The sequence below is a fragment of the Epargyreus clarus genome, unplaced genomic scaffold, assembly GCF_041222505.1.
Source record: "Epargyreus clarus isolate Ecla_fem2 unplaced genomic scaffold, WU_Ecla_fem_2.2 ptg000018l, whole genome shotgun sequence".
Taxonomy (NCBI): Eukaryota; Metazoa; Arthropoda; class Insecta; order Lepidoptera; family Hesperiidae; genus Epargyreus; species Epargyreus clarus.
In genome coordinates this window covers 5,092,926-5,106,422 of record NW_027332226.1, presented here as the reverse complement: position 1 = coordinate 5,106,422, position 13,497 = coordinate 5,092,926, and the positions used below count along the sequence as shown (strand labels likewise).

At 35.2% G+C, this 13,497-nt stretch overlaps 2 protein-coding genes across 2 annotated transcripts in view; both read right to left on the bottom strand.

Annotated features, from left to right (window-relative positions):
* The window catches only part of Cad86C (Cadherin 86C), a 149,054-nt gene that overhangs the window by 69,957 nt on the left and 65,600 nt on the right, over positions 1-13,497 (bottom strand). The window lies entirely within an intron of this gene.
* LOC140749622 (uncharacterized) lies at positions 8,684-12,877 on the bottom strand. Its single transcript, XM_073082728.1, has 3 exons — positions 11,119-12,877; positions 10,328-10,491; positions 8,684-8,875 (listed from the first exon to the last, which is right to left on the bottom strand). Exons 1-3 carry the CDS (start codon positions 12,704-12,706, stop codon positions 8,684-8,686), a joined length of 1,944 nt encoding a protein of 647 aa, XP_072938829.1. The 5' UTR covers positions 12,707-12,877.

The window sequence follows — 13,497 nt, the reverse complement described above, 5'->3', positions numbered from 1 at the left end:
AATTATAACATCATTGAACTCTATCCTAGTTCTCGAGAGTGTTACATTAAGAGTTTCCGCATTTCAATGATCACACTTCTTTCTTTCATTTTATATTTAAATAATAACATAAATAAAAACAAATTAATTATTAATTACAATAACTAACAATTAAATTGAGCTTTAAAGTGATTCTGATTATTAATCTCCGCTTAAATATTTTTTTAATGTACATACACATAGTGAAACATACGTTTTGTTTAAAATATTCATTTGTTTAAATTATTAATTATAAACATAATATGCCACTTTTAAATTCAATAATAATTCAATATTCAATATGGTTATTTATAGTACTAAACTTGACATCCTTTTTATCAAACAAGTTTTATGGGTGGCATTAAATAATTATGACGATCGTTGACTAAACCAAATTTGATATTTCATAGTCGACTTTACTCTAAATCAATTTACGTACGCACAAATGGCGCTTACACTTAACTACAAGGAACATAAATCATCGCATTGATGGCTATCTGCTTTATTTATGCCTCCTATTAATTTACGTTGTGATTTAAGAATTATGTTCTCATGTTGGTATTTCTCACTTCCCTTCTATGGTTTGTAGTTTACTCAGGGTCAATCACATTACCATCCAATCTTGGTCAAATCTAATGTAGTCAATGCAAGCGTAAAGTTCGATTAGTCAAAGTTTATAAGGATATTCCGGTAATGGTTAGACACACTACGACAAATTGAAGGTTTACCATAAAACCTTATGTTATTTAATTTTCATCAGTTATTATTTAAGAATATAGGTACAAAGTAAATATACCAAATTGAATCTAGCAAACCATTTACATAGCAAACCTAATAAACAATATGATTTAATCTATTCGATGTCAAACCTAAAATCAGCATGTAAACTAAATAAGTGAAATAGTCTCGAACATCGCTACTCGATTGCAACGCTCGATTACAACATCCACGCCTGTCGAAGTCACAAGGCGTATTGAGTGTCCTGTCAAGCGTGTGCTCATCGGTGTACTGTGTACTCAGCAATGATTGTTATACATCGCTTACGCCACGATTGAGTTGTTAAAGATAACTCATGTAAACAAAATGTTACTGTACTCTTTAGTTGTACACTTCAGTTTGTAAATTATAAAACACGTATTTAATTTATAATATCTGATTGTACAAACTACTGGACTGTATCACCCCGTTACGAGATATACGCCTGTCGAAGTCACAAAGCGTATTGAGTGTCCTATCAAGCGTGTGCTCACCTGTGTACTGTACTAAGCAATTAATGATATAGATCATTTACATCTTCATTATGGATGTGGATCAAAGAATATAAAGAAAAAAAAATTCTTCGGTACTGTTGTTCTTACATTTAAAATTAAGATAAAATGGCATACATTAAATATTTCATAAGTATTTCTAGATTAAGCTATTCTACTGTTACACCCTATTAGCTATTCTACAGTTGCGACATACATGCTTGTTAAAGTCACAAAGCGTATTGAGTGTCCTGTCAGGCGTGTGCTCATCTGTGAACCGTGTACTAAGCAATGATTGTTATAAATTAGGTGAACCGCGATGTAGTTGTGTTGTGAAAGAACACCCGAATAAAGTGTTTCGTTACCGTTTTCGCAATAAAAATAATATAACATATCACTATATAACATATCAGTAAGTATCTATTGAAAAAAAAAACATGTATTGAAATAATTGTATTAAGTAGTTTATGTAAAATTGACGCTACTACATGATTTTTGCTTTCAATATAAACAAACATTTAAAATCATATTAGGTATACACTTATATAAAGTTGTTACAACAAACGTTACTCTGCAGCTCCTCTGTTGTTACGCGTTTGCTTGTTCAGATTACAAAAGGTATAAGCAACTCTATATAGGTATATAGAGCTATACATATATGGACTTATGAAAGGCGCGTGCGCATCTATGTGCGCGGCGCGATGATTGCAATAAATCATTGTACCAACCGCACGCAATCAGGATTGTATATTACAAGTGAACAAATGTAGAGGTCTATAGTAAGTCTTAATTTGCAAAGGTACATTACGTTGATTTTGTATTGTTATAATTCAATATGTTATGCCATATTTTTACAATGAATTGGATTTGTATTTAAAATTACGACATAACAATTTCGATTTCTGTTTTGGGTTTCTAGTAATTTGTAGATTTATTTCTGTGCATCCATGACATCTACTATAAGCGTTTTAACCAAATTACCAAAGTTAAAAGGTTATATATTTTTTTCATAGACGTTCATACAACGATATTTTACACACCTACAGGTATATAAACCATATTTTAAACAGCACTCTATGAGTAGTTTAATTTGTAAATACAGTTTTTCTCACTTTAAAATAATCCAAATTTTACTCAAAATCATTCATAAGTGGAACAAAACAAAGGCATATAGGTATTGACGCGGCATCGTACCCATTATATAACTTTACACAACACGAAACACAATATTCGGCCTTGTTCGATGACAGTTATGGTTATCGGAGCAATGACACACAAAACAAACACTAACTTTCACTAAAAGCCATGCTTTCCAGTTAGACGAGTGGGCTAAACGATTCTGAATTATATTATGCCCAGTATGATATGATTTTATCGTAAATCAGCCCAAGTCAGCCCTTTTAGTAAGATTATTGTTTCGACGTAAATCAATTTTATGGGCTTATTCATCCGTTTAGTACTTCCTACGTTAGAGCAAATAAGCCTACAAGGATTTGAAAAGTATATGGGGATATGTATAATTGTCCAAATATTGACATAGTGTGATAATAACTATAGGTAAAGAAAAGACAATTTTCTTATTTACATATAGGTATGGAAGTTCAATCACAAATAGGCAAGTAAGATATTACATTTTTCCTGCCTGTTTTTATTAATAAGTTTTTATTACCATTTATATTTAATACCTTTTTATATTCAGTCTCACTACAAAGCGAGATTTGCATGACGAAATCGTCAACGGACAGGAAAAAGCCATTTCCACAATAACACCACACGATGACGCACGGTTATCGACAGACGATTGATTTAAAGGGATGTGCATAAAACCGATCGCTGTCACCTATCGCAGCTTTAATGCGTTACGGCTATAGATATCGCTATTGGCTGTGCTATACATCGCATATTGATTCTACGCTGAAAATGTGTCGCATGCTCTCTGCATGCTAAGCGATCGATGCATTTATAATGACTGCAGAAATGATAACATGTCAGCGTATACCACTAGACATACATTCCATTTCAATGCTCCAAATGGGAATGTAACGGCTATTTTGTATACAAATGTTATACGGCTTGGTTTAGTGTTCATGATATAATCGATTACGAGCTAGGTAAATAAAATAGTTTTGATTGCGTTGATTTTTCATAATAAATTGCGTAGTATTCATAGATAACGTAAAACAAATGTTTTGTTTATGGTTTCTTAAAACTTATTATATTCTATCTTTGCAATGTCAAAAAAAAGACAAAATAATATTAAGTGTTTTAATATTCCGAAGATAAAATGTTATCTTTGGAACTAAATTATAAGGAAACAAAAAATTTTGCCACTTTTGCTGAAATAAAAAAGACGTTATACATTTATCCTGTAATTTTTCACGTTTTTCTAACATTTTGTAGATGAAACATAGAGCTGAAATATTATTTATTGCGGCAATAGGGTAACAAAAGAATAAAGTAACGTGTCTAGTTGAACGATAAACCGTTATTTATGTGCCTTCGGTTGCCCACAGCGGTTATTTATTCACGATAATTGAACAAAACCAGTTTCTTTTACAATATAGTTTAGGCGAGGTGCAAGTTTCCAAATCGTTTGGTAAACATGTCGCCGGCTATTTCAAATATTTGGCATATCGTGATATGCCTGGACAGGTGATAAGAGTTAACGATATAAATTGATATTAAGTACTTAAGCTGACGGAGATTGATTTATTTATGCAATTCGGTTCGTCAAACCTGCGTAACGCAAGAGAATATAATCCATTGAACAATAATTATAGGTTGCTGATAGCCAGTGATAATTGGAAACTTGGCCTCTCATTCGGGGAAACGAGGTTCAAATGTCTGACACGTACCTCTGATTTTATAAAGGTAGACGCGTATTAGAAATTAATTACCACTTACTGGTTATTAAACGGTAAAGAAAAACATCATGGTGCCTAAGAGTTCTTTAAAAAAAGTTTTCAAGATTATGGGCGGTCTACCAATCCATACTTGGCCCGAATGGTGGACTGGGCTAAAAACCCCAATCTAAGAGGAAATCAGTACCCAGCGACATTAATGGGTTGACGATAACGATAAATAAACACAATATTGCTAGTTACATAACAATATGCCCCATTCTTTAAAATACCTGGAACATAGACACAATATGGTAGTGGCAACCAGTTTACGCGGAAGGACGTTTTAGGCAGCGCACGATGAACGAAGCGGTAAATCCAGTGATAAACGTGTTTTGCATGCTTTGCCTTTTGATTGATCTAAGCCGCTTTTTTCATTGCATGTTACAAAAAATATAGTCTTTAATTTACTAACACTTTTCAATCTCATTATATTTTTTCTAAGAAAATAATTCTTTTTATTACTTTAGTTTCGAGAAATGTCGAGAGTACAATTTTTCGAGTAGAACATGAGTTGAAATTTAGAATACTACTCGTACATTTTTCCAAACGCTACGCTTCGTTTTTATACAGATTTTACGTTGTAATGTACATGCAGACACCTGATGTTCACCACTAACCATGGACGTCTGCAATCAATCCCAAATAAGATTAAAGTCCTACTTTAGATACGCTGCTACCCGTGAAGCTCAAGACGGAATGGCTTTTTTACATCCTTCAAAACAAATCACAAAAGGTTAACAATCTAAGAAAAAAGGTGGGTCAGTGACGATACAACAGGCAAATAGGTAAAGTTCTGTGAACACTTACTAAAAACTCAATATTACAGATAAACGCATATGTAACAGCTCTTAGAATCAATAACTTTTTACAAAAACAGTATGATGTAAGTAATGTCGTGGTTAGTTTGCAAGCTATGTTTAAGGAAGCTTTGCGCTGTAACGTGACGTGACAAGCGTGCCTGCGTGCGTTCCGCTTAGATGCCGGCAAATATTGCTTATACATCTCGCTTGCGAACAGTTACTCAATATGTGGTAACTAGAGAATTATTACAAAACCGAAAACTTAATTGATTAGAAATATATCCTACATTACTCCCACAATATAGATGAATCCAGTGATACCTCTTATGTTGAAATCCGTCATGCCGTTTGGGTTGTACGGCGTGGCAAAGAATGAGACAGATGTACACACGAAAGAAATTACTTTCCGCAGTCGGGTAAAAATAAAGTTAAAACAAAAAATCAAGCAAATAAATAAGCAGTGTCAGAGGTTGTACTCAGTGGCGCTCCTTAAGAGACGCCTATATTCAATAGTGCAATAATATGCGCTTAAAAAAGGAGGTAGAGAAAATACAAAACTCATAGACAACAATGGATTGTGTCGATGCTTTCTACGAATATTTAAGTAGTTTTTATTTCCATTGATTAAATAAAACATTTCAAGTTCCGAAGTGACAAAAAATGTTACTTCAGAAGTCCGAGTTCGAATCGAAAGCATTTTGGGGCTTTAATTCGTGTGCAGTATTACGAAATAATTACTTTATACATTGCTTTGACGGTGAAATAGATGTTCAAGAAAAATCTACAAGCCATAACGATTCACCCATAATATTCCAAATGTTAATGTAAAGAGACCATAAGCTTGCAGATTGCCCCAATATCTACGTCATCAAAACCTGACACCGTAATATTTTTCACTCTGTATCTCTTCCCGAAGAACATAAATTAATCTAATAGTTATTATACCTATCTTTGTAACAGCCAAATTAACAACTTGCACTAATTACTTAACCCGAAATAACAAACATCTAACTTGGGTTAGTTCGGTTTCAAAATGGAATTTCGTTGAAAAAACGGTCATCAATCAAGCCTTTGACATGCTAATAACGTTATATTTTAGTTTTTTTTTATCTGTTCAAATAGTTCCAAGTGCTTAGCAAAAGATAAAAGTGTTAATAGCCTCATTTGCAATATAAGGTGTTTACTGCCCGAGTAATTATGCTTGGCAAATTGCTTTTACGAAATATAGGTATCTATTTTGTTCCAAACTAGAACACAGGACACTCATTATGTATCAATGTTACGAGTATCTACCTAAATAAATAGTTATGAAGAATCATTACAAGTATACTATGTTAAAATAGCACAAAAGATGTAACTACAAATAAACAAGAAATAGAAGAAAAGGCTATGTAATGAAACAATAAACGAACCATTATAAAAAAGCAATTCATAACTCATAAAATTCCATTTATAATTTTAAAAAATTAAATTATCCTATTCACTTAATTATTTAACTGATTTAAATCTATGGTTAAAACACTAACATACTTTTATTTGAAATACGTTGAGTTGTCTGTGAAAACAATAAAAAAAGTGTTTAAAAGGTTTCAAAGCCGGCTCGGGGAGGATGCGACCGATTATCCAGTCATTACGGCGCTGGATTCGCGCCACTAAAGAGCCGGCGAAGAGAACGCGATTAAAAAATTATGTTCACATTAAACACTCATTTTGAGAAGCAATAAACTTTTATTATGAAATTTAATAAAGAGCAGTTTCGGGCACTGCATTACGTAAAAAAGTTTTGTATAGACTGCTTTTACCGTGAAATTTGAGTAACGGTCAAATTAACGATTATTATAGTTGGGTCTAACGTTTTATGTTTATTTGAGAGAAATTGGTTCCACGGCATTTTTTTAACTACAATGATGAAGATCAACGAGTAAAAAATATAAGGACCACCCATTTCGATTTATGACGAATAGGTATTGTAAATATAATTAGCGGTTGTAGTCTAAGCGTTACTGCTACTGCAGAATAAAACTACAAGTAGCAAAATTAAAACTTAATGCTGGTATCTGTCAAAGATCAATAGCGTTAACTATAAAGAAATATAAGATGCCCGTTTTTATTTAGTAAAATAAAAAAAAAACAATCATTTTTTCTCGTATTTTATAAAAATATATATTATGATTAATAGACAACTTTAATTGTTCTCATAGTTTAATCTTTAAAACCCTTATGTTTTCTTAGCATATATTCGCTCTCTATTAGCCGATTCCTACGATGCATTCTTCTGCCCGCGAATCGCGCTCGCTTCAATTTATTGGTTACTTTGAACGTCGTTAATTGCCCTCCACGGCGTGTTTATTTGCGCTTTTTAAAAAATAACCCCATAATAATACCTCTGCAGATAGCGATTTATTATCGCGGACCTAATTGTGGCAGGTTCAGTGGATTTATGAGCAAAAATCAAGCGAAACAACTATATTTACACATGTTGATTTCTTAGAAATGATAGCATTTTCAAGCGAATCTGCAGATTAAATTATAAAATTGCTGTATTTTAGATTGGTTACGCGATTTATTGCTATCGATTTTTTAGTTTTTAATTATACGTTACACAACGAGAATTTTAATAAGAAAGTAGTGACGTTACCTTCGTAAGCGCATAACAATGGTTTTAAAATAATTACTCCAGTTTCAGAAACCACTAATGTCATGACTTTCCCCGAAGCGGAATTGCCTGCCATATGTCATTTAACATCGCTTATTGTTCCGCATAAAGCCTTAAGAGCTATTCAAAAGTAGTTTTGCTAGTCGTAACTATGAGCATTATCCATTCATACCCAAATGTCGTATAAAGAACTCAGCACACTAGGCCGCCAGTACCGCGATTGTAACTGACAATGAAGGAAATTTATTGATTACATTGAATGTAACAATTAATGATATTGTATTTCGCGGATTAATCAAATAAATTTGCTTGTATAAACTTTGTCAAAAGATAAGATATAAGATAAGTTATACTTACGTAAATGAAGCTCGCATAATCCTACGGTTTGTGTAGATCGTAAAGTACATAACCTGTTAAGCAACGTGGGGCGCGTTCAGGAATTGGATGGGTTACCGGTAGTGACTAGATTTTTTATGCACACTAAGGTGTATTACGCCATCGTTCCAGTAAGTATTATGCTCTATCAATTGTTAAACCTTATCCTCATATCTATAGGCAATTAGAAATTATCCGAGCTGCAGGTATTAGCGGCTAGTCCGTACCATCCTCCACCAATTCACATGGGATAAGCGTAATGAAGTATGCTCCAGGATTTTCCCAGTATTAGAAGAAAGTTTCCAGAAATGGAACATAATACCCCAACGCTGATAAATTCTTCAATTATGCCAAACCAGATAAAAATCTATTTAAAAGTTTAAATAACAACTTTAAAAACTTTATTATAATATTATTGGACTTTGACTAAATTCGTTGTAAATCAGATAGTGATTGTAGTATCAATGAAACTAGAAAGATCGGATGACAACTGCTTTATTCCTATAAAGAGGGTTACCGCAATATATCAAATACACATGTACCCACAACACCTTCCCCTTAAATAGGATACACAAACTATACAATATAAAACGTTACTCATACAATCCCTTCCCCCAACAAAAAAAAAAAATAAATTCAAACAAAACCCTATTAATAATTATTAGTAACATATAATATACCCGCCTAAAATGACAAGTTTGAATTGAAAAATTCTTTTGCTCTTTTACGAGTGACGGGAGGATTATAGGGCGTTGGTGACGCGTCCGCGCATCGCGTCGCCAGCCGGCTTTCCTCACTAGGCACATACTCCGCGTCCTCGTAAACAGGCGAACTTTCCCTACTTTTTATTAACATTTTTCCCTTTTGCTCCTCTTCCTGATTTGACAAAGTAGTATTATTTTTCTCATCTACAATACACTTAATTAAATGTCTGCGATTACGCCGGTATGTAGCACCCAGCTTATTTTTAATAATATACGATCTTGGAGTATGACACTTCGCATGAATTCGTCCGCGTACTTTTTTGTTATTATTGAGCATAATAACGTGATCGCCGACATTCAATTCTGGCAGTTCCTTCGTATGTCTATCATAATATACCTTACTTTTACGCTGTTTATCTAATAATACCTGATACTGTTGACGATTACTTTTTTTAGGTACAAGTAAATCAGGATGAACGGGTAATCTACAATTTAATCTACGACCCATAAGTAGTTGTGCAGGAGAGTCTAAATGATCGCGTGGAGTATTTCTATAACTCAACAAATTAAGTTGAAAATCTGTCCCACTATTTAAAGACTTAATAAGCATTTTTTTAACGGTTTGCACAGCGCGTTCACTTTTACCGTTCGATTGTGCGTAGTTCGGGGATGACGTTATGTGTTCAAACCCCCATAAAGATGCAAATTTTTTAAAATCGCGGCTACTAAATTGTGTGCCATTGTCACTAATAACAATTTCAGGAATTCCGTATCTTCCAAAATTTTCTTTCATAGCATCAATTACAGTATTCGACGATATATTATTCAATAATTTTACTTCCACAAATCCCGAAAAATAATCTACCAAAATCAAATAATATTTCTTTTTATATTCGAATATATCCGTACCGACCTTATTCCATGGCAAACTAGGAATGGCAACTGGTATCATAGGTTCTTTGGCGGGTGCATTCAAGCTCTCCTGACAAACTTTACATTTTTTAACATACCACTTAATATCCCGGGTAATGCCCGGCCAAAACAATACCTCTCGCGCGCGCCGCTTACACCGGTCCACACCTTGGTGACCATCATGTATAATGCTTAACATTTCATTCCTTAACAATTTAGGAATAAGTACAAGTTTATTTTTAAAAATAATATTATCAATAGAAAACAACTCATCCCTAATAGACCAGTAATATTGTAAATTATTAGGAACATTATACCGTCGTTCAGGCCAGCCGTTATTTATAAAAATTAAAAGTTGACTCAATTCTGAGTCTTTAACTGTTTCCTTTTTTATAAGCTGCAACTTAGCTTGTGAGATTGGCAAATTACTCATTAAAGAATTAACTTGGTATTGTATACCTTTACTTATGCTGTCATCATATAAAATCGGAAGAGGCGCACGCGATAGGGTATCCGGTAAATACATATATTTTCCTGGTTTATATATAACCCTTAAATCATAACCTTGCAACCTAAGTAACATTCGTTGTAAGCGAACTGGGACCGACTCCAATGACTTCCTAAATACACTTTCAAGCGGTTTATGATCCGTTTCAACGAGTACATCATTTTTTCCAAAAATGTATTGGTGAAATTTTTCACACGCAAATACAATGGCGAGCAATTCCTTTTCTATCTGTGCATATCGTGTCTGTGCAGCTGTGAGCGTGCGCGACGCGTACTCGACGGGGCGGCCCCCCTGCAGCAGCACAGCGCCCAGCGCAGTGCTGCTCGCGTCCACCGACAACACTACCGGCCGCGACACGTCAAACAGGGCTAATATAGGGGCATTACATACTAAATCTTTTAATGTTGTAAAACATTTTTGGTGACCTAATTCCCAACTCCATATGGTATCCTTCTTTAAGAGTTGTATTAAAGGATATATAGTTTCTGAATAATTTGGTATAAATTTTTATAAATAGTTAATTGCACCCAAAAACCTTTCTAACGACTTTTTATCGGTTGGGGCAGGCATATTTTTTATTGCAATTACTTTAGTTGGATCTGGTTTCATCCCGTTTTTATTAAAAACATGCCCCAAATAAACGACCTCTTTTACACATATTTTACATTTATCTTTGTTGAATTTAAAATTTATACCACGTGCTTTTTTTAATAATTCATACAAACGCTGATCATGCTCTGCCTTTGTGCGACCCCAACAAATGATATCATCTATGAACGAATCTACCCCAACTAAACCTTCGACAAGTAATTGCTTAATTTTAGCATGAAATACCTCTGGAGCGCAATTCAATCCGTAAGGTAATCTCATGTACTGATACCGGCCGAAGGGTGTCGCAAACGTACATAAGTCTGCGCTTTCGGCATCCAGCTGTACACACCAAAAGCCTGAATTAGCATCTAAAACAGAAAAATACTGTGCTCCGTGCAACTTACTCGCTATCTCATTAAGAGTAGGTAATTGAAAATGAGCCCGCTGTATAGCCCGGTTTAACGGCCGAGGATCGAGACATATTCGTAAATCCCCGTTCTTTTTAGCCGCAACAACCATTGAATTTACCCAACTTGTAGGATGTCCCACCTTTCTAATTATGCCAAGGTCTATCATTCTATTTAACTCCGCTTGTAACCGATCCCTAATGTTAAGTGGAACTTTACGCGAAGCGCTCACTACCGGCTGCACTGATTTATCTATTACAATATGATATTTTCCCGGTAAGCAACCTATTCCGTTAAACAAATCATTAAATTCCGATATATCAATACTATTAACGCGTCTTATCAACCCTAAATCAATACAAGCCTGTCGGCCCAGAACGCTTTGACAATCAATATTCGCTATGGCAAACTTTAACACGTACATATCATTTTTATACCACCACTTTATATCACAAATGCCTTTTACCGGTATGATATCACCGCTATATGATTGCAACTTTATATTTGATTTAACATTGAGCAACATCGGAGCATATCCTAACGATAGAAATCTTTTAAATGATAACACATTAATGTCAGCACCGGTATCTAATTTAAAATTTTCTGTTCCAAACTCACCCGTTAACGTCTCGTGCCACTCATCTTTAGTGTCCAGCGGCGAGCCTACCACAGAAATATTTCGCAACATAGAAACATAGAATGACTCACTGACATCGTCCTCTGATGTACTATTATTATCTAGCGATATATTATGCATTCTTTTCAGTCCGCCTGATTGACACATCCTAGCGTAATGTCCATAGTTCCTACATACATAGCACTTGACGCTTTTAGCCGGGCACGCACCCGGCCCGCACCGTAAGCCGCATCCGGGGCATTGCGAGGTGCCCGCGCGCTGGCGCTGCCGCTGCGCCGCGCCGCGCGACGCCCCGCCGCCGCCGCGTACACGCTCCGAACCGCCACCGCCGCGTCTCCCACTAGTCAACACTGCATCGATGGCGGCCAGGCTTGACGTGCCTGCCATGCCGCTCATCTCACGACACTCTAGCCGCCTGCTGCTATCACATGACAACTCATCCGCTTGGCATATCTTCACAGCTTTATTGAGTGTCAGGTCTTCAGCTCGGATAAGACGATCTCTTACCACCGAGCTCCTAATGCCGCACACGATACGATCACGAATTAAATCTTCTTCTAACGTGGCAAATTCACAGAATTTACTTAGTAGCTTTAATGCCGTGACATATTGACAAATAGACTCGCCTTGATCTTGATTACGGGTGAAAAAATTGTATCTTGCTAGGGTTACATTAGGTTTTACACCAAAATAATCATCAAATTTTTTCAGTAATACGGTGACGTCATCTCGTTCTTTGTCTTCGAGTGTGAACGTTTGATAAATATCAAACCCGTCCGGGCCGATAAGATTGACGAGTAGGCTTGACTGAACGGCTGGTTCTTCTTTATATACACCGGAGGCTTTTAAGAACAAATTAAACTGCGTCTTCCAACGCCTCCACGCGTCAGCCCGGCTGACGGGGCTGCCATCCACACATAATTCCACTGGCGGTCTTGCGTGTTCCATACTTCTAACGTACACACACGTAACACAAGTATTAATTGTTTTTCTTGCCGAGATCTTGCTAATTACTCGCGTAAAACAATTAATTTACCGCTGCCACCATGTAGTATCAATGAAACTAGAAAGATCGGATGACAACTGCTTTATTCCTATAAAGAGGGTTACCGCAATATATCAAATACACATGTACCCACAACAGTGATCATTCTGTCTTGTCATTATTCTTTCGAACCTTGTATTTCTCTAGCAAGTTCACCTTAGTGGGCGGAGTCCCTAAGGTATTTGGGTGAGTGAATATTCAAATTTCTAATCGTATTACGCAAGTGACAGCTAAAACGACAATTGATAAGGCTCAAATAATCTGATGATTTGGAGGTGTTAAGTCAAGATTATTTATTATGAAACAAAAATTTGTCTGGTTGGGAAACCATCGTAAAGGTTTAACAACCCCAGGTATTATTAATTATTAGTTTTCTATTAAATATATGGAGGTAATATTGCTGTTTGTGATTGTGTTCCTGCGGCATCTATTTCTGATATCATATATCCATGTAAAACTATTGTTGCCTAGTTTAAAGTATATAGAAAGGCAGCTAAGTATTGAAAAAATCAATAAAATCTTTTGTCCTACGTTCAGTTACAAATGTCCATGGGCAGTTGGACTTAACTGTTCATAGTTACATAATCAACCTAAAAAAATCTATTCATATTCAACTTTGATGGCATATCTTGTCCCGCTTCTTAACCTTCATGCTTCACCAATCCATAATAAAACCAATTGATAATGAATAAAG

What these genes read in the sequence shown, in the direction of transcription:
- LOC140749622 (XM_073082728.1), bottom strand. Translation starts at nt 12,706, where the DNA reads ATGGAACACGCAAGACCGCCAGTGGAATTATGTGTGGATGGCAGCCCC. An exon ending in TACTCTTAATGAGATAGCGA is followed by an intron (nt 10,492 to 11,118) that starts GTAAGTTGCACG and finishes CCCCTATATTAG; the next exon opens with CCCTGTTTGACGTGTCGCGG. An exon ending in AAAAGGAATTGCTCGCCATT is followed by an intron (nt 8,876 to 10,327) that starts GTATTTGCGTGT and finishes TTGTCAAATCAG; the next exon opens with GAAGAGGAGCAAAAGGGAAA.